Raw genomic sequence first — 22,373 nt, forward strand, 5'->3', positions numbered from 1 at the left:
AGAACAGGGGCCAGGCCAACTAAACAGCACACCTTTGAGAACAGTTTGCATCATTGAACAGCCCCCTATTTGCCCCCAAGATCACAATGTGCCCCCCCCCATGTTTCCACCAGGGCTGAGGCCTTACTCATGGACAATGATCCCTGCACCCCCTCACCTTCCTGTGACTTTCTGTCGACACAATTCGCATCTCTGCCCCATGGTGGGTGCAGACATTAGGAGGACTGTATGCATCCCAGCGGATACGTACCGGACCTCTCTACCACCCACAGCCCTATGTTTCCCCCAGGGTTCTTTACTCTCCCTGCAAGATGAGTTATGGGTTTCTATGACAGTGCCACCCCCTCAGAGATTCTATTCACAGCATGAACAGGTCTTGCATCTCTGCAGTAAGTTTCTCCCTTTGCCAACCAGCCCTGGCTCTAAATGTCTCCACTGGGGTGCGGTGCTACTTACCACAGTGGATACATTCTGGAACTCTGTCTTTACCCGCCCCCTTACAACTCCCACCACCCAACTCCCGATTGCATTCTAGAGAGTCTCCCATGCGACTGGATGCTACTCACCCCCGTGGACAGGTTCCGGATGTCTGGCGCATACTCTTCGATCTGCTGCTGGAGGATATTGTGCTCCGCCACCTGCTTCTCCACCTCGGCCAGGCCAGGCCCATACTGCCTCTGGTCCAGTTCTCTCTGGGGCAGGACAGAAAGCAAGAAGGCCAGGTCACTTGCTTGTTCCTTCACAAGGTGTTCCTCTGACATGAGGTGGGGAAAGGTGGTAGTTTCTCCGGCAGATGACAGGGTTGGGATTGCGTACACTGCATGTCAGAAGCATGAGCATTTTAGCCTACCTGTTGCTTTCCCTCACATGCTCAGTGAGATATGAAGGGTTCCTTTGCTCTAAGTGTGCTTAAATAAATGCCTATTGAACGTACCTGCTTTTCGTCCAGCACCTGGTGCCAGTTGACCTTCGGCCCCACCTGGGGTAGGCTGAACTTCTCATAAATTTCCCGGTAGTCCGAGCACTCTTGGCTCAGCCGCTCGTGAAGGTTACGGATGCTGCCAAGAAGGAGAGAGAAGTTGTGGTCAACTGTGGAATCAGCCTGGCCTCACCTCTAACATGACCCACCCAACCACACCCAGATTGGCTGACTATGATAACCGAATAAACTAACCACCAGCCTGTTGTTTCAGAAAACAGAAGTCTCTGCCACCATTCCTCATATTCCACCACCACCATCCCTCACGGCTCACGCCGAACAGCAACTGAACACCAGACTTGTAATCTCAGGCACAGTCCTCTTCCATCATCTCTCTCGACCTCAGTCCAAGCTCTTGCAAAGCACCCAGACTGCCTATTGGCCTGTGGTCGCCAATGGAAGATCAGCCACGCTCTCGGCTGCTGGCCGCAGCGCTATGGCCTTTTAGTGACACCCTGTTTATCAGCCCTACCCCTTTAGCAGCACCGGGATATCACATGTTGTGTGTTGTCAGTGGTTTTAGAGGGAGATTCATTGCTTCTACATTCTTCGCCTTCCCCTACCAAGCCTGTACGGCTACACTAACCCCGTTGAGCACCCTTAGAAGTGAAGTTGTATAATGAAGCAAAGCAATAGAAGGATTTATTGTCCAGAGCTGGGTCGGGCACCGTGTTTCTTTTTAGGTCTGACCTGACTGTGCTGCTGGTGCCAGACTTTATGCAATCAGCAGACAAAGAGCTGTAAGATGGTCTACTGAGAGAGAGACTTTGGTTCCGTTGATAACCTTAAGTACACAGTCTGATTGGGCAGTAGCTGTGTGCTTCAGCTCAAAAAGACTGCTTGTATTTCTCCTTTGCCTTGTGAGAAAGCTTATGCTGAGGGCTGAGTTGGTTATGCTGACAAGCCACTGATCAAGAATATGTGCTTGAGCTGTATATTATGGAAAATGATGGCAAAGTCAGTAGGTCTGTCTCATTTACTATGAAAAGCATATGTTAAACCCAATAGGCCTTGAAAGGTGCCATGTCATTACACTGTGCTGAAACTTGGGACAAGTATTTTATTGTAGGGAATTTCACAGAGTACCATAGTAGGCAAGGGTTTTTGGTGTTGGCTACCTGCTGTGATAAACTCTTGTAGGAGAAGATCTTCACTAAGAGCCCTTGTTATGACATTTTAGGAAATGTATATTTTTTGCCAACTTTTTTTTCTGATATATTCGTAATTTTATGACACCTGACAGAGGGGCTTTGGCTTCGACCAAATGTTGGTTCCTTGTGATCAGATTTTGACTGGGCAGAAGTTGCGTGTCTTTTCTGAAAAAGAGTGTTTGTGTTGCACTTTTTTGTACTGTGGGAATGCTTATGCTCAACACATTTGGCTTTAATTTGTTTTAGTGACAAGACAGTGATCAAGGCTCTAGGCCTAATCTGTTTGTTATAAAAAAAAAGCTACAACAAAGGCAGTAGCAATGCCTTATTTATTGTGAAAAGCATGTGTTAACGCCAATAAGCCCTTAAAAAAGGTTCATTGTCATTACACTGTTACAGCTTGTGTTACCGCTTGTAGACAGGTATTGTGTGACAGGGAATGTCACAGATTTCAGTAGTAGGAAGGGTTTTGGTGTTACTACGTGCTTTACAATCTGGAGAAAATTGGGAAATTAATGCAAAGGAGAAAAGCAGACATGCAGACCCTACTGTGCCAAGTGCTTATAACATGCGAAGGAAGTAGGGCTTTAGGCGTTTGTTGTTCTTTGCAAAGTCCTCATCAAGCTAAAGAGGCAAAGGAAAGGGAGGTCCAGAGGGTTGCTTCCCGGGAGTTCAGGGATCTATCCTCAAGCGATTGATATGTAAATGGGAGCCGTCCCATGTTCAAGGGTTCAAGGTACGTCTTCATTTTTATTTCATGGTAAAAAAAGAAATGTCTTCCTATTTTCACCTATCCAGATACTTCGTAAGTCATTATAATCAGGAGGTCTTCAGCCAATGCAGTTGGTATGTGCCAAAGTCACAAAATCTGGTTCAATATGTTCACTACTGGTTGGGGTGTTAACCCCCTCACATAATGTAAGGCTTAGACCACAGATTCTTCCAGTTTTCAAGCTCTGTGGCTGATATCCGACCTCATGTTGTCCTTTCCTGTGTTCAGAGGGCCCTGCTTATCTTACTGGATATTTTCTAATGTAACTTGTCTTCAGCCAGTTGTCCTTTGCCTGCTCTGTGAAGAGGGCCCGGAAGTTCATTTTTCTGATACTTAGTTAGCTTTTAAATCCCAAGTTTGCAAACACTTTCCGATCATAGAGGGTTGGCACATACTCAGAGTGTGAATGGGTTAATGTGTTTGTTATTGGGGGGAGTGCTTTCTGGAGACTCGCTCAACAAGACTGTTGTGAGGTGCTCAGAACTTTTAAGACCAGGTATTAGGGACATTCTTTCAGCATTTTGAAACTAATATATGTAGTTAGTGATTTGTCTCTTAAAGTTTTAAATATGCAGTTATATTTTTACCTGACAGGATAATTCCTTCATTTTTGGAACATGTAATTCTTAAGGCGCAATGTGTACATTAGGATCTCCATTTTACTACCAGTTTAGGTTATTATTACAATGGGTTCTGTTTTGTGCTTGCGAAATTGACTCAGTTAAATCCGTTTGTCTGCCACGTGTATCTGAGTTGTGACCATAGTTCTGCTTCTGTTTCACGTGGAGATGTAGGTAGTGGGTTTGAGGACGCCAGTATGTGCTCCCCTAATCCTGGGAGAAGGAATCTATTTAACTGGCCATTCATTCATGAAATACTCTGCATAACATAATATTGTCCTTGCCTTATGGAGTATCTTACTATCATAATAAGAGATTTAGCTAGTGCAATGTACGGCGCACAAGCACCGGCTCTGATAGTAGTGCTCCAGACAACTAAACTCTTTGATGGAGTGTTTCTTTTTTCAGCTGACTTGATTACTTATCCATATCTGCTTTGTATCAGATCTTTTTCCTTACAGGTATCTCTTAACGGCAATATCTAGTATCTGGTACCCATTCCTGCATCTTATAGTTGCTACATTACTAAGCTTCAATGTCCGAATAATCGGCCTAATAGGATTCACAGAAAAATACTGAAGCTGATAAGTAAAGCAAATCCCTCCGTGTTCATGCCAAATGATCAACTAAAATAATACAATAGATTTGAGGATTGTTTATCCAGTATTCAAGTAGCACATGGAATTCAACACAAGCAAAGCCTCGCAACAATTAAAGCACCCCACCTATAGCAATCCTGAAGAGAGTCTTGGATTGACGTATGCTCGACAAAGGGCATAATATCCTTAAATTAACGCAGGTTTGTCCTGAGGCAGCCTCCGCCCTAAACGACTGTAATTTGAAACTATCTTTTATGACCCGCCCAGGCTGTCATCTCATCTGAAACTGGTTGTTGTTATGCGCTTCACCAAGGCTTTGAAGACAAAATGTTAAAGTACAGATTTTCTAATAAAACTCGACATACTTGGTGACCCATACAGAGAAACCAAAACATGAAACCTGTATTCAAAAAGCTGCACAAGTTTCCCATTCAGGATTGTTAATTTACTCCCTGGGTAATGATGCATGAATTCATGCTCTGCGAAACCACTGATTACGTGAAAGCCTCGCCCAAGTACACACGGCACCCATATTGCTCAGGTCAACCCAACTGGAACTAGAACAGAACGTCCAGTGTAAACCCTACAAGCACGGCTTGTTTGCCCAGAGAAGGGGCTTTGTACCAAATCCTGGATCTACTCCCTGTTTTAAACTCTTTGAGGACATAGCTTTTCAGAAAAACTTTACATAATCCCTTTGGCCTATTGAGCTTCCATTGATGTGAATACTACATGCACATGGTTGTGTTCCATAGACAAAGTCAACAATGAAATGTTATGTTTGTGTTTTTACCAATATGTGTCCCGTGTATGTTCTGTCACCAAAGATCAACGACTGCAGCCCTTGTTACTTCCTACAAACCATGAGACTTGCACGGAGTTTAGATTAGACTAATTGTAAAAAAAAAACCAATAATGTATCTGAATATGAAAATACCGTCTTTGCCCCTAGAAAAATGTCACTTTGCTTGACTCACTCCTTTTCAATTTCTGGCCCTTGGGGGTGCTTCAATCTCTTAGCCTTGTCGACGTCAAGGAAGAGGTCCTTCAGAAGGACCTCGGATTCTTTCAGGCATTTTGCATTCTCTTGCTGGTACTGGAAGGGTTGCTTCTGCTTGGAATACTCAGCATCCTGCAGGAAAAGATAAGAAGAACATGGGTGTATGCAAGCCAGGAAGCACAAACCAGTCTCTAAATGACCAGTGCAAGACACGGCTAACTCCTGCATAGAGTCACATGGAGAAGCGCTTACTGGCCTCATTCTAATCTGGACATATCCCCTTCCAAGCCATCGACCTGCACAATAGTTCAACGATCAGAGGATTTAAGGCTCAGTCTACAAGCAGGGAGAAGAAACCCATGAAGAATCTGCACTGAATGTAGGCAGGACACAGACGTGTAGGTTGGTGAGGGGGGGTTTAAAGTTTCAAATACCCTTAAATATCAGCCCCTGCCTCCTTTTGGGATGTGCGAGTTGAAGGACAGATTCGTTATCATGGTAAACATTATGTCAAGTGAAACCACACTTGGGGAGTAGTGAGACCCACTAGGCTGGTCTCATGACATACCGCCAGTTGCTGTCCTTGTATGTTTAACACACATGACACATCTATGTATGCTGAGGGTAAATAGCTCTGTGTGATCAGGGCACACATTTTGTTTTCTCTCCAAGGAAAATCTACTCTTTTGGGTGGGAGAGTGAAATCTTCATTTAAGGTACACCAGGAGAGGTGGCGGGGTGTCGGATTTGAATGGCTGTTCTTCTATTTGGCAGATGTTCCATCAGTCTAGAGGAAATAAGTTGAAACGGAGGAGGGCGGTTTACATTCCTAACCTCCAGCCCACGTTATCTAAATCCTTCTCACCAATCCTCGATACACCACCTATCTTAGCCGATTGTCTCCTTTCTAGAATTACCTTTTTCAATTTATTCTGGGTTTCCAGGATGTTTCTCTCCACCTCGTCTGCATTCTTCTGCATGCGCGAGATTAATAGGGCCAGTTCATTGGGCACCGAGGACCTAATTGAGGAAAGAGAAATGTCATTAAAATCTTTGGATATCTCGAAAGAGCAGTCCAGTGCATCACGGAGTCTCCCAATGCTGCTACCTGTCTCTTCACTCCTGTGACCTATCGCCAAACTGATGACCCACGTGTGAAACAAATGGTACATCCTAGTGAGGACTGGCCTAATGTGAAGGAAAACTCTGCAATACCTCTGAGAGGTTTGGGTCTCAGAAGCCAGGGTAGGACGGATTCCCAGGGCATTTTACTTGGTCAAGCCAGGTATACATAGAGATTAGGTTACAGCATGATTTATATTCTGAAGCAATGTCCAAAAAAACGAGAATGCATTCCAAATAAAGGGCGGTATTAAGCATTCAGAATGCTGGTTGTTCATATGGACATTTCAAAGTGTCCCTTCAGAGCATGTATGTATTCGTTCCATCATGTATGTATTCATGTATGTATTCTCGTTTGCTTTTGTTCTTCAATAAAAATGATTTGAACTAAAAAAAAAAGGTGTAAGTCTGATGGATTTCCCAACAGCCAGGTGCTACAGAAGAGCATCTTCTCACAGATTTAGGTAATCATCTCTGATGATCAAGAGCACAAATATCCTGAAGTCCTCACTTCTGACTCTAAGAATGTGTTTCAAGTGGAAGAGGGTCTGCACCATCCGCTTATAATCGGTGGGACAGATGGTCCTGGAGGTGTAATGTGACCAGCAGTGAGATAGAGGTCCCCTATATGATCATGATTCACCTTTTGTTCCAAACACCTGTGATGGAAACATACATGACAGCCATATATGGTTTAACAACACAAGCTCAAACACGTGCCTTCAGGGATGGCTTGATTTCATTCTGGAGTTTCGCCCTAATTGCTTTGCTCATTTCTACCCTATACTGGTTTACCTGAGGGTGAGAGCACAATTGGGATGTAAGGTTGGCCCTCTAATGAGATGCAAGTTTATTGCAAGTCGAAACTGTAATGAGAGGTGAGTATAATGGGATTCAAGGGGGATTGTTATTAGATGCAAATGGAATGAGATGAGAAACTGGAGATGTAAGGAGATGCACATGCAATGAAATACAACACTGAAGGTGTAATGACGTGAATATAATGAGATGTAAGAGCAATGAAATGTAAACCTGGACACGTACTTGATAAAAGTGAATGAGCTTCAGGACTGCTTCCAGATTTCAAAAAAAGGGTGTCATGAAATATAAGCAGATCAATATGCAGAGTTTAAGAATGTTATGTGTATTTGCAACGCTCACTATCACCATCGAGTGTATCATGGCGCTGAGCAGGTAGGTGCCCTGCTTATGGTAGGTTTGTTATTAGGAAGCCAGGACCTCAGCCTCTTGTGGAATTCAAGGAGAGAGGAGAAGGCTCTGGGTTCCAGGCTCTGATGTCCAGTGGGAGGTTGTTCCAGGCTTTAGGAGTGATGTGAGAGAACACCCATCCTCCTGACCTGGTTCTGTGTATACATGAGATGTGTGCGAGTAGGAGTCCTTCGGAGCAGAGGTGTCTGGGTGGTTGGTGGAAAGAGATGTGACTGGTAAGGTAGGTGGGGCCTGAGTTGTGTATTGCCTTGAATGTGTCTGTGTGAGGGGTTTGAAATGAGCTTGTTTGTGTATCAGGAGCCAGTGGAGCTTCTTGAGCGTACGTATGATGCATAGGAGCATGCAATCCCTGTATAAAAGCCGGTCTCTAATGTTTTTTCACTACAGCGACCTGTGGCTTGTCTAGTCACCTGTAAAAACGAAATGAAGTGCTGCTGGTCACGTGTACTAACTTAATCTAATGAGCTGTGAGTGCAAAGACGTATGTATAATGAAACGAAAGATTGAAATGTAATGAGATACATATGTAGAAAAGTGTGTTTTGCGTAAGAAGATGTGAGGTTGCAGGAGGTGTGAGATGAGAGTGTCATTAGCTATGCGGCAGATTGTATAATTGTAAGTAATGGGTGTAAGTACAATCACATGTGCTGTTGAAAGTGTAATAAGATATTTTTTTAAATGCCAATTTGAAGGTGTAATAGCTGCGTGTGCAACGAGAGGTGAAATATGTGTTAAGCTGCAAAATGAATTAGTACAGTGCAATGAAAAACGGTGTGTGGCGAAATTAAATGTGCGTTTCCGAAGATGTAAGGCCGAAGACTGAATAAGCTGCAAGTGCAAAGAGATGCAAGGCATGAGCGGTTGAGGGTGTTTGAGATGCAAAAAAATAAGGGACAAGTTAAGTGAGCTGCAAATGTAATGATATGCGAGAATGAAAGTGTACTTAAATGCAAGTGTCCACCTCTAGTGCAAGGGTTTTCAAAGCCCAAGACACGGCTACACTTTCATACGCAAGAGGTCATTTTTTAAGCTCATTTGTTTTAATCTAGTGCCCTCCTGTGGGGTTTTATGATAGTGCCCTGCGACAGCTAGTCTATTGGCTTTACCATTACCCTCTATTAGGGTGATGTAGAGTGGTTCGGTGGGGAAATTGCTCACAACACCAGAAGCTTCAAATCTTAACACAGGTGCGCAGCTCAGCCAACCCCTTTCTCAGCTTTTATTTAATATCTACCTGCAGCCCCTGCGAGAGATAATAACCAGTTTTGGCTTCCATGTACTAGCATATGTCGATAAAACTGAAATTCTGTTATCATTTGAAAAGAAATCTGATGCACTGGGTAACGCGCTAAGAAACTGCTTGGTGGCAATTCACTGCTGGATGGCTAATAATTATCTTAAAATGAAAGGAGATATAACAGAATTACTTTTTTTTCGGGGGAGAACCACCAAATTGGCCCGGGGGAACTCGCCCTCTTTTTCACCGCTCTCCAAGTTAAAAACCTTGGCATTTGGGCTGATGACAACTTGTCCTTTGAGAACTAGATTTGTAAACTATGCTCTTCAAGCCTTCTCACTCTACATATGCTCAGAAAATGATTCCTTTCTCCCTACTCAAATTCCACGCCTATGTTGTGGGTGCATTGGTCCTATCTCCTTTGAACTACTGCAATGCCATCGATCTGGAGCTTTCAGCCTGCATTTCTAAACTTTCATACTCCATGCCCAGATACATTTTAATGTACTCTGCCTGATACATAAAGCCAGTGCTTAATTTGAGAAAGTGGTTGCTGGTGGGGGCCACTGCTACTTAGTTTTGGGGACCAGCACTTATTTTTCTACAAGACGTTTACAGAGAGAGATAAAAAAAAAACGCCACAAAAGGAGAACGCAGGATGCTGCATGAGTGAGATAAAGGTGCAGAAAATGTATGGTTGTGGATTATAGAAGCCTGAGGTGAATTTGAGACTACAGAGCCTTAGTATTTGGTGTGCCGACATTTAATACCACCAGCTGCGGTCTTCTGAGCAGAGCATAAAGCTGCTCAGAAAACTGCAAAGTATTCTCCAAATGAATCTCCCCATATTTGCCAGCAAAACACTTCTGTCTGTCTTGGCCACTCTACTTAGGTGACCTGATACAAAAAGGAAAAAACAGAGGCAGTTCTTGCTGCTGTGAGTCCCAAACTTTAGAATGCCCTCCCGCTTGACTTGCATCAGCTCAATTCATCATGCTCTTTTTAATAATTGTGTTTTACGTATTTTCCTCCTATATATTGTTGTTAGTTGTTTCAAACACAGCTTTAATTCTGAAATCTTTTATGAATTTTTTATTTTATTTATTCACTATGTTGCTTGGCAATCTGCACTATGCACTTTAATTCTTTGGTGATAGCAACCATATTTGAGACTCTTCCTGAGGGTTCTATCTCAGTTGGCTCGATGGCATAAAGGACCCATAAAGGACCCATTTGGAGCTACCATAGGGCATTTTTTGAGATTTTTGCTTTTCTGGCACCTTGTTTTAGTATGTAGGTATCTTACTGGGGGTACTCAATTGGATCCATCATTTATTTGTACTAAAGTATTTAATCTTTACTCCGACTTATACCAGTCTACACAACTGTCTTGCAGCAAATTGAGTTTTGTCATTAATTGTGTCTTTTTGTAATTATTCCATCTGTTCGTATTTGCTTTTATGGTTATTCGAACCGAAATAAAGATGATGAGGGTGATGATGACTTGCACCAGAATGCCAACTTTCAGGTCTTTTCGCATGACGGTGGCATCTGGTCTCTAGCCTTGTCCTGATGACCTCTTTCTTGATCCCTAGATGGCTCTAGCGCCATGATGAAAATGACTGATCAAGCACTTTATACATAATCAAATTATTAAATAAATATTTAGGATACAAAAAAAATCTATAACAGCAGATCAGTGTGACAATGGACTTGCTGATATCCATTGCAACATCGATGCACTCTTGAATGCTGTGGCAGAATGTACAGTGTTGTGTATGTTTGTTCCCCGTCCCACTAGTGCAAATCCAAAATGCCTCCTACGGTTCCACTACAACAAAACTAACAAGCATTATCAAAGCTAATAGGTCCGGGTTTAATGTGTTAATGTATGCAGCGTTAGCACATTAAGACCAGCAGGAGAGAACAGAGAGGGCTATTGCTGTAAAGTAGCCCCTTGTGCTGTCGAATGCACCCACTCCAGTGGATACAGAAAGATACACTCAGATAGCCAAAAGCATTAGGAGAGAGAAGAATATTACCCTGGGCTGAGTCAAGATGTGATTGACGGAGTCTCAAGCCAATGGCTTAAAGTAGCTGATAAAAGAAAACCAATCGTTTTAAATATGCTGAACAAAATCCCACTCTATTTATATCGTAAGTATTAAGTCATTTTGACAGCAGTGCTGTCAAAACCTAGACCTAAAAACAGATTTCTACAAAACTCTGTCACATTCTTGGGGAAATGCCATAAACCGCAGACAGTGCGTAGAACGGCGGGGCATTGTCAAGAGAGCAGCCTAGTAAGTCAATGCTCAAAATATGCGTTTATTCATTGGATGGATTTACTTTCGCAAAACAATCTGGCCTTGTCATGCTGTTAACCTATTTTGTATTGTGTTTTACTGCTGTGGTACAGAGTAATCACATCCTATGTGTAAGCCAAGGGCTCGCACTTAAAATGTGTTTTAAGTGTTTACATACCAAAAACTCCTGAACTGAGACAAAAACTTTTGTTGCGCAGTGCTCTTTGTTGCTCACTGATGCTGAGTGACTTGCGAAGCGAAACAACAACAATTAGAAGTGAAGAACAGGCACAGCTGTGAGTCCACTGAAATGTGTCTCTTTCCGCATGATTGAGCCATGTTTACTTACTGTGAGTAAAGGTTTTCCTCATCACAGTCCTTACCGTGGGAAGGCTAGAGTTCACTCTTCACCCACGAGACAAGACATGCAGAGCATAATGAGGCACCAAAGTGTGACATGGGACCCATCAGATCTCAGGCATTGAAACCCCATGACAACACGAGGGAATGGGCAAATCAGGAACCGCATAAACCAAAGTGACGGCCAATTAGACCGCACTGATGGTAGACATGGCAGGTTTCCTCCCCTTCACCCTAAAACAACAAAAGCAAACAACAAGTCTGCAAGGGCTCACTGCAGTCCAAATAGTGCAGTAAAGCCTCTTTTACATCCGAGGCGTGCTGGCCCACCTCCTCAGAAGGTGACTGGGCCCAGGTAAAGCACAGGCAGAACAAATTCCTATTCTAGATGAAAACAGGAACTCACTTTAAGGTGGAATCTAGATCCAGGTTTCAAGACCTTGGTTGAAGAGAACCTTGAGGGATGGCTCATTCCTCATTGGGACCCAATGCCCTCCAGAAGTCAGGCCAAGATAATACCCAGTAAAATGCAGACTTTGCCAACCTATAAAGAAAAGGCCCACATAAAGTCCCCTAGTCACAGGAAGATCCCAAAACGCCACAGTGAATGAAGCACCCACTTACAATATGCAAATGTGTGACAGCTAATCAAGTTATTAACCTCAGCAACTGAAGTAACATACTTCCAAACAATCCTAATGACTGCCCATTTGACTGAAAGGGGCGACCCCCACGACGAACTCAGGAAACTGCTGAGAGGGCTCATGGACTGGAATGTGAAGATCTGTGTCTTGCACGTCTAGAGTTGACATTACATCCATTGGGCTGACAAGACAAAAAAGAGTCTGCATGGACATCATCCAGTGTGTGAACATCACTGCACTAATGAATTTGTTCATCCTCTTCAAATCTGGAATGGGGTGCACATTTCCTGACAATGTCAGAGCCACACAGTCTCCGGTGCACCATTGAAGAAGGGAACGTGGTCAACAAACCCTTTCGCGAGCGGAAGGGAGACCATTTTGAAGAGAGTGGAGAACTTCTCCATCCCAAAGGCAATAGAGTGCCATAGAACTGGGGATCCTGAGGCACCATCCTGAACTGAAAACAGTAATCCTTCTCCATCACCTGCAGCACGCGCCAGTCCCGAAGGCAACCCTTTACCAGCTGTGAAAGCAGAAGAACTGGTACATTCAAGCCTTAAAGATCTGTTCCATGAAAGGGCAGAGTGTGATTGAGATTTGTCAACAAAGGTGTCCCCCGATGAAGAGCCCACTCATGAAAGGGCCTCCTACCATAACCTTACTGCTGCTAAGGCTTCTGTGGGTGTTGCATATAGGAAGGAATGTGAGCCTGACGTCTGCCCCTTGAAAAGCTGAAGCAGTTTCTGGTCCTTCGTCAACTGCTTCACAATTTATCCACCTGGAAGCATAGAAATTTAAGGCTCAAGAATGGGATGGGATGTATATAATGAGGGACTCCTGAGAGGCATCCAGTAACCAAGCATGCAACCATATATGCCTGTGATCAGAATCAGAGGGGTCAGCCGTGGGAGAAGGAGTCGCAGCATAAATACTATCAAAGGAAGTGCCACAGAGGAAATAATCCATAGACTTCATAGTCCCGCCCCAAAAATCTGCACATTTATTACCCATCTCTATCACTCATAGTTGGATTCTTAAAAGTGACTGAGAAGTAATTATTAAATATAATCTGGGGCTTCAGGGTCTCTCTGTGTTTTTCTACTATGTCAGGGAGTTATCAGATGTTAAATTAGACACATTCTGGTCCACAGTAACTGATCTTGGTGAACTGTTGGAACTCAGACTCAAACCCATCCAGTGGATATCTGCAAGTCAGGAAAAGAAGAAGGTCAGACATATCAATGTTGTTGCACTCGCAAACAGGAATACCCCGAATTTTCTTATTCACCGCTATCAGATCCAGTTCTGTACGGCCATAGGTGCCAAATAACCCAGAGTCGAAAGCTGGCAAATTGGAGACCATCTGTCCCAAAAGTGGTGCAATACCTCCTGTAACTAAGTACCAGAAGCAATTTTCCTTAGTGAGGCTCAGACTGTAATACATCAGCAGCCCCGTCAGGCACCTACTCCAGACGCAGTCACATAGCACCCTCCTGGGTATGTAGGGTGCAATGCCATAGCCTGAGCAGCACTAGCTCCTCTTGCGACAAGCCACAGGGAGGACTTTCAGGTGAGGCAGAGGGAGGACTTACATGTCTTCACTTGTCCAAGCACTCCTGTACCACCAATCTCCCAGAAATCGGAATGCATCTTATTGAAGCAGGAATCATTGAATTTTACTTGCCAGCATCAACAGCTGTGGCGGTCCTGTACTCGTGAAAGCACATCCCCACGATGACAGGGCCAGGTCCAGCATTTTCATCCCCAAAGCACTGACAAGGCGAACGCCATTGCTGACAAGGGTAAGAAGGCAGGGTCAGGGGCACAGGCACTGAAAAGGCCCCCTCCAACCTCATCCTTTCACTAGCAAACACACAGTCTTGCCCCGCTACAGTAGAAAGATAGAGCTGCCAAAGAGAGCCGGTGGTGACATTAGCCCCCTGCACTCAGCCAGCACATTAATGTAAAATAATTCCAAAACTGAACAAATTCACCAAATACCCCAAAGGCCTTAACTCAAAGATCCAGTTAGAGTTTATGCAGCAGGTTATGAAGCTGCCTGGCTCCAGATGGAGCCTGAAAAAAAACAAGCCATGCTGGAGTCTGGTAGGGCATTAAAGGTGAACAGAGTGAGGAGCAAAAGGTGTAAAAATAGAAATTACTACACTTATGATTTGTTGATTGGTCTATCTGTCCCGAGATTAAAGTTAAAAGCTTACTAGAAGCCTTATGTAAGCCAAAGAGTAAAAAAGCATTGGCACATTGAAGGGAGGAGCATCTGAAGACACAGCGTTCAGTGCACGGCTAAGAGACGTCACGTTTGTCTCTATTTTTGAGAAATGTTTATAAGTGAGTCCCTTGAGCTACTCAGTGGTCAGTACGAATATATCAAAAGCCGGTTCACTTCCCATGTGAGTGCCATGATCACATGAGTTACGGTGTGGTCACGTCCTACAATGAGTCCTTGTCCTGATCACGGATAAGGTTAAAGAGAATACAGAGGTGGGCTCATGAATGTAATAAAGGAAAATGGAATATTAGTACAAAATTCCTTAACATACTTCCATTGCAGGAATTTGTTTGCAGTGAGGCCTCTTCCAAGATGGTGGTTGTTCTGGACACGGTTATGCCACAAAGTGAAAGTGAAACTAAAATGAAATACCACAAGACTCGGAAATCTCATCTCAATCATTTGTTTCGTAGTGGCCATCTTGAATCTTCAGTGAAAAAGGAGAAAGCGAAGTGAATCACACCACTTCCCAAACTTGCTGCTGGAGTCTTGGAAACCATGGAGTTTTTGTAGCCACGCTTTGTTCTTCATGTTGCCTTGAATTCTGCTTCTCTTCCAAATACTAATGGTTTGGGAGTTGGGTAAGAGGGTGTATTTTCACCCATGACTGCCTTTTCCTGAACTTTAATAATCTCTTGCATGGATTTGCTTCTGACTCTAGTTTAGCTTATGGAATGAGCATTGCTGGATTGGGAAACATTTTACAAAAAGTCAAAGACTGAACTTTCTGCATGTTTTGTGAACTTTACCAATTGTGAGTGCTGCTAACTCACCTCCTATTATACTGTGATATTTCATTTGCTATTCTAGAGAGTGTTAGTAGATGGATACACGTACATGTTCTAAGAAATTTAAGGAGAGTATCTGAGAAAGAGGTGTTTGCAAACCAGACCAGTCTACAGAAGTTGTGCTTACCAAATTCTGTCTGATTGCACCAGCTATTTTTTCTCTTATATCCCGATACCCTGTCCCCTTGTATATTTGTGATCCACATTGAATTTCTGTGGGTCGGAGTGCCTTTTTGGGAAAGTTGGAGCCAGTCTCAGTGTATTTATGGTACTTACGCAGAACAAAGATTTCTGGTCAGTCCATGGAATTCATGACTGCTCTTTCCAAGATGTTTATCAGTTCATAGCATGTAGTCTGGGAATCCTAAACCAAGATGAAGTATGTTCCTTTTCTTCTGATGTCACTTCCTATGAGACCATATATAAGGAGGCTGCTCTGAATGAAGGTTGAGTTGTAACACATACGTTCCCTTATTTTTCACTATGTTCTTTGTCCCCTTGTTCCCATTTTTTACCCCAGATTTTTGCTTCGACTAGCCTGTCTCGTCGTTAATGACTCTCATGCGGTAAGTTCTGTGAGGAAGATAAGCGGAATAGTTGATATTGTCAGCACCTTGTCTAGTAAACACTTCTCACACGTGTAGGGTTTACATGCAGTTTTGCAGGACCCATGTACAGTGTGAGTAGCAACAGCTTCATTCTTATACTTGCTTACAGAGCTCAACCTCTGTAGTCTTTATTCTTGTCAACCATGTCCAGCGATTTTCCTGTGCCCCCTTTTGAAAGCTCAGAGGCCCATCCTCAAAGAATGGGTCTACCAAACAGACATGGTATACATACGTGACAAGTCATGGTTACTGAAGTTTCAGGGAGTCTCCCATTCAACATGTTCCTTCATTCTGCCTGGTAGCACGTTACATATCCCGTTAACACCTACATTTCTGCTATGAACCACATACCACAACTCACACTGAAAAAAGCACAATTCAGCTTGATCATTTCAATGCCTTACAAATTCAATCAAGCTCCAATTTAGGTGCTCGAGAGATATTCCTTGTGAAATAAAAACTTACCTTAGGAAAAAAAAATCATTTAACGTGTTTATAGTATACCATTAGATCCAGTAGTGGCACCATATTTCAGATATTCAAATCAGGTCCTCCCGTAGGCCATCACTGACCCTTCAACGACCAGCCCCTTGCACCAGTTCATTCCAGGGGCCTACATTTCACCAAAGTGCCTCAGAGAGCCCTTCATCTTATCACCATGAAGGCTCGAAAGTATCATTGCATTCACATAGCTGCTGAGTAGCCCCATCTCACAACTGACAATGTTTGCCATTCCTGGCTTTCTTGCCAACAGCACTTAGCAAGCTGAGAATTTCGAGCCCAAAAACTCAAAACACATATCCAAGAAAGGAATGAGCTTTTGACTACAAAGCTAAAACTGCATGAAGGTATCACACAGAAGAATAATGGGCATGGTATTCACAACGTTGCATCGTCAAGATCAATAAAGAAGCAAGTGTTCTTGGTACCGGTTATTCTTAATATCTCTAGGTTGAACTTAACCCCCTTGCTCACCACTAAAATATGGGTAGCTCAAAATTAATGGCCCTTGATATAGGATCTCCCCTTTTCCATTGATGCAAAATTAAAACTCCATATCGATGGTTGTGGTCTTGGCAATGATTCATCTTTTTGGACAACCTACTGGAGCGGTCTGTGCTCTCCAGTCTCATTTATGTACTGCAGAGAAAACCCCATATGATGGAGTATCCCCAGCAGAAGCTGTTCTAAGGTGATTCCACATTTCCACCCTCCATAGTCCAGATCTTTGAATCTGCATGCTTACTTTGGACTTGTTTGAACTGTTGCAGGGCCAGGGAGCTTTACTGATTTCTGACAGTGCTCCATATTGCTCTCCTGTACACTATATCTTTGTGCCCTTCCTGGTACAGCTATATATTTGGTCAATCATACCCTGGGATGCATTTAACTGTAACAAGGTGCATCAGGTTCATTTCCATTGTGTCAACAGTGGTGTTGAGATCAGCAACCAGAGGCTCCAGGTCAGACTCTTCACAGGAAGGCTCATTACACTACTTTCTTTAGGAGTGGCTATGGTGCCAGCAAACCCTTTCTTATATTTTTATCACACTTGCTATTTTCTATCCTCAACTCTGTATTAGCTTCATGATCAATCATTCTCCCTAGGACTAAGCACTTATTCATCGAGGAACCAGCTTTGATCAGCTCTTATGAGGACTGGTGCCTACTCTAATCACTGCTTGGCTTCATCATCCGTCGACATCTGGCTCTTTGAATTAGGAAGCTATCTGTACCCGTAGACATCAATATGGCATAGCCTGGACTAGCACTTACTATTTGTATATGCCCCACTGTAACCCTAGAAATGTGCCCGCTATATATGGTTGATCAGGTCATGATGGCTGTGACAGGAACAAGAAAGTACAGAGGGATCTTTAAGTCCTGGTGCCTTCCATGGTTTCCACTCTAGAACAATCAATAGCCTATAAGAAGCAAAACGTAGGCTATTGAGGGAACAACAGGAGCTCAACACTGTGAAATAAGTAGGAGTCGAAGTGTTCACAATGTCACTTCTGCTACTTCAGAATGTTTGCCCATGTGATATCATGTTATGTTGTGTGATTTATTTTTTATGGAGCGCACATTTACTGAGGTTGCTTGGCACTGCAGAAGAACATAACACAAACAGAAACAAATAAAACTATGTAAATTTAATAGGGATCGTTTAAAAAAGGCTTTATTGTCTTTCGGAAGATAAACAATGAAGTGGTAGGGAAAAGGCAAACTGGAAGTTTGTTCTATTTTATTGCAGCTGATACTGAGAAGGCACTGCCACCCAAACTTTAGCATTTTGTGTTTAAGAGTTATCCAGCAGAAACTGACCGATGGATCATAGAGTGCGCTGAGGATGATGAAGATGGAGTTTATAGACCACAAACTGGGGTACTTATCCATGAATATCAGATGGAAAACATACTAAAGCTTTAAACCGAACCCTTATTGATGGGAAGTCAATGGAGGTGTTCCAGGATGGCTGAAATATGGGTGGTGCAGTGAGTGCCTGTAATGAGCCGTACTGCTTGCACCAGCTGAAGCCATATCATGAGCGTAACCGAGCCAAAGTAGCAAAAGTTGTCATAATTGAGGTGGCATTGGACTAGGGCCAAGACAGTTGAAGTGTGGTGGTTTGTGATAATGTAGGTCAGAATGTTCTTCTAAAGTTTTAGTTGCCAAAAGCAGCCACTGCCTACTTTAGAGATCTGGGCTATTTTATTCAAAGTGCCCTCGGATGCGCACCAGGCGTGTGTGCCTGCTTTGTGCCCACACAGGGCACTATGGTATTACTGAAGGGGCAGCAGAGTCTTCTGCGACCCCTTCTGCCATGCTTATAGCACTGGAATACATGTAGCTTCAGCAGCGCTATAGTGAGAGGGCATTATCACATTTGCTTGGGGGTCTGGACTTATGCAAACAAGGCAATCAATTTGCCTCTGTGTCTGTCTCCTATTACCAATGCGGGCACAGAGACAAACAGGACCCCTCGAGGCTAGCCCTCTGAAGGGATAAAGGGTGCCCCATGGAACCCTGGGTATCACCCTGCAGGAGAGTGCAGTCATGTAATGCACCCAACTGCAAGGCGATTTCTGTCCTCTTTTTAAAGTGCAGGCAGCTGAGGGCTTATAAGCCTCAACTCTGTCTTTGACTGAATGTGCTCCCCCCAGGGCAGGAGCACTATCGCAGTCTGTGCCAGGCTCACCTTTTAAAAGGTGCACCGCGGTGCACACTGGCACAGTGCACCCTATGCATAAAACAGGTCGTGGGAAAAGATCAGAATCTAGGAAGATGCCCAGATTGTGAAATACGTTGGAAGGAGTGCGAGGGGATTGCATCTCTTGGGGCCAACTAGCGAAGTTCAATTTGTTGGTATCATTTTTGATGCAGAGGAGCTTTCTTTTGCTGGGTTAAGCTTTAGAAAGTGTGCAGCCATCCAATAACGACTTATGGTACAAAACCATGGTAAGGGGGAGAGAGCTTTCAATCCCACGCTGCTAAGAAATCACCACTTGTGATTTCACTTTGTCGCATGCATTCTGAAATGGCAAGGGGGCTAGTATACAGGAGCAAAACTATCATGTATCAATAAGTGATCTTAAAAAGGTTTTTATAGAGACATTGTCGGCCCTGGAGGCATGATTTTTCATTTAATAGTAAAATAATTGTGAATACTTAAGTCTTGTCTTCAATGGGTGAGTGGGCGCAGAAATCCAATATTTAAACATACAGCATTTCAAAAGACTTGACAGTACATGATTTAGGACATATTAGCGTATGATTTCATTACTGTGCCTCGAGAGTGGTTTTTAGGCATACATTTTTTTTTTTATTACTGGTTTGCTTGTGCTTTTTTTTGTCTTCGTTCAACTCTATATAGAAGTGCTATATATTATGATATTGTCATCTTTTATGCTTTATCTGGTTGTGTATTTTGTTTCTAAGATTTGTTTTGACGTTAGCAGCTAGCCCGATGACAAAAGTTGCTTATGAGGATATAAATGGTTGTATATGCTGGGGGGCAACTGTGTACTATTGTTTACAAGGTGAGGGTTGCAGTTTGCACTTTAAAAATCAAATTACCAATTCATAAAAATAAATGTAGCATTATTACCTTGGTGTGACGTTAAGCTGTGTACATTTTACAAATGTCAGAATAAAATGGACAGTGCGCAAAATAAGATTTTTGCACGTTTTGAACATTTGGCAGCCATTACATGCGATGAAGGCAGAGAGCCGCAAATCATTGCTGTAAGCAGAAAATAAAGTTTCTTTAAGGCAATCATATTCTTAGACAGATAATGTTTTTAGGAAATTCAACTGCGAAGAAATATGCCTCAATGAAAGTATGAATGGGTCAAATATGTGTTATCATTTAGTGTGGGCCCTAGGAAGCTCTTGCAGGCACCACCACCCCCGAATGCAGTGGAATGTCCTGGCCACGGGGTTGGCTGCCTGGCCTGACAGACCAATCGCAGCCAGGTAAGAGACTGCCTGTCTGGACAGGTCGCTGTCTTCTTTCTGGGAGTAGCCAGGTGTTGCATTATGACCACTTATTTTTCATTGTCTCAGCAGTGCCATTAAAGGGCAGACTCAGGGCGTTCTCTGGGCTTTGGTATAAAGAAAGCCTCAAGCACTGGATGATTCACTGTGACACGCAGGTAGAGGAACACGTCATGGGCACAGCATCATCAAATACAAAGGGGGTTGCATTCATTCTCTGTTCACCCTGAGACACAACCCTATACACTATATGCAACGAGAAATAGATGTGAATGTTCTCCGCTTTGTTTGTAGCAATTGTCGGAAAAAAGTTTAAATAAATAAATACAAAGGGGTTTACACCCCGGAGAAAATCCATTCACCAAATAGTACAACAGAACAATTTTCTAATAATCTTATCGGCGTCCCCAGGTTTCCCCCATTCTGACCTCTCATTTTACCAGGGCTTGATATCCTCTATTATACACTGACAGACACCCGTAGTTTTTCAGTCACATGGATGTCCCGCTATGCCTTTCCCCCAGCCCTCCAAGCTGACCTCCCTTTCCCTCACATCCACACCCCCAACATCTTGCTGTCATGAAAGGCTCTGTTTGGATCCCGTCTGGGGGCACGAGTGGATGCAGAGCCCTGCCTACAGTGCTCTGTTCAATAATATCTTGCCTAATTCTGCACTGAGGCCACCCATCTTCCCCCTACGGTCTCTTGGTAACGCCCATCAGGCACCCCTTATCTTTCGCAAGATCAGGGAAAAGGAATGGTGGGGCTCGGGAGCCATTATAAAAAAAATATTTTTGGTTTCAAGAAACATGCATTGGCGTAGTAGTCCCTGGCATTAAAGGGAACTACTTGGAGTGCAGATGTGCCTCTGGTGAAAGAGCAGAATGCTGTCACTTCAGGAGGAGATAACCAATGGCTGGTGGGCTGACCCAGTGCCCCATGCTGCATACAAAATAGGCAGAACAAAAATGTGAATGCCACAATAATAGACCAAAGAATGTAGAGGGCTGGCTGAAAACCCCTATTAGTAAGTGTATTATACATATAACGTTAGCAAAATCAAAAGGGGCGTAACACAGGCCCACGCAGCCCCCGCGGTGCGGGGGGGGGGGGCTCTAGCATCAAGGGGCCCCCTCGACACTGCACTGTGGCCGGACAGCTCCTGATTGCGCCCTGAGGGGGCCCCTCTTAATACCGTGGAGGGAGGCCCCGTCACTTTTCGTTACGCCACGCCAGATCTAAAACATACCAACAGAAGAAAGCAACTGCAGAGCTAAAAAGAGCTGTCAGCACACCACTAACTTAAAAAAAGTGCATGTATCGCTCCCTGTTCCATATCCATCACACTGCCAAGCACAGTGTCCCATAACATGATAACCGCAACACAGTGGTCATCACACATGATGATGATGATGTGGAAACACTTCCCACATGTAAAGCCAAAGACAACACACTTCCAACCACAAACCCTGCATGGTCTAGCAGGGTAACTCTATGGATAAGAGCTTGAGTACTCCACATGGGGTAGTTAAGCGCTATACAAATGCTACAATACAATACATTTAAGTGCTTTTTTAACTGTGTCTTACCATAGTGCAAAGGGGGCCTGCGTTGAAGGGGAACATTGTTTATGGGTAGGAAGGTGCCCCTTCCTGCACATAAATAATCTGAAATGGTGTTTTGTACCTATGTGTGCTGCTTTATGCAGCACACATAGAAGTTACAAAACTTCATTTTTTAAATGATTGTTTATGGGCAGGAAGGGACACCTTCCTGAACATTAACAGTCAATGGCCTTTTGCTGTTTCCACATCTACTGCATTACGCAGCACACATGTAAACAGCAAAAACGAGGAGAAATTAAACATTTCTCCTTGTTGTACCTGGGTAAGACTTGGTTTCCCCTGGTCTTAATTTTGGCACTGCCCCATATTTACGCCACCCTTGTAAATATGGGCTAGTGTCAAAATCAATGGGTGTTGCGGTGGAACGCCCACCACAACACCCATTGGCAGCCCCTTTCACGCTTAGTATAGCATGAAAGAGTGCCTTATTTACAAGGCAGCTTTAAGCCACGTTAAGTGGCTTAACACTGCCTTGTAAATAAGGTGAAGCCCCTTTAGCCACCACAACGTCAGAAAAAGTGACGTTGGGGTGTCGATAGGGGCTT

General features: G+C 43.6%; 1 protein-coding gene across 1 annotated transcript in view; it reads right to left on the reverse strand.

The window, feature by feature from the left end:
• EVPL (envoplakin) overlaps positions 1 to 22,373 on the reverse strand; it is a 239,139-nt gene that overhangs the window by 76,122 nt on the left and 140,644 nt on the right. The window contains exons 3-6 of the mRNA XM_078654564.1: positions 6,039 to 6,141; positions 5,099 to 5,253; positions 935 to 1,058; positions 567 to 692 (exon numbers count right to left, since the gene is read on the reverse strand). Of these exons, the coding sequence (XP_078510690.1) occupies positions 567 to 692; positions 935 to 1,058; positions 5,099 to 5,253; positions 6,039 to 6,141 (508 nt within the window). The remainder of the gene's footprint in view (positions 1 to 566; positions 693 to 934; positions 1,059 to 5,098; positions 5,254 to 6,038; positions 6,142 to 22,373) is intronic.

This window comes from Lissotriton helveticus, chromosome 7, assembly GCF_964261635.1.
Source record: "Lissotriton helveticus chromosome 7, aLisHel1.1, whole genome shotgun sequence".
Classification (NCBI taxonomy): domain Eukaryota; kingdom Metazoa; phylum Chordata; class Amphibia; order Caudata; family Salamandridae; genus Lissotriton; species Lissotriton helveticus.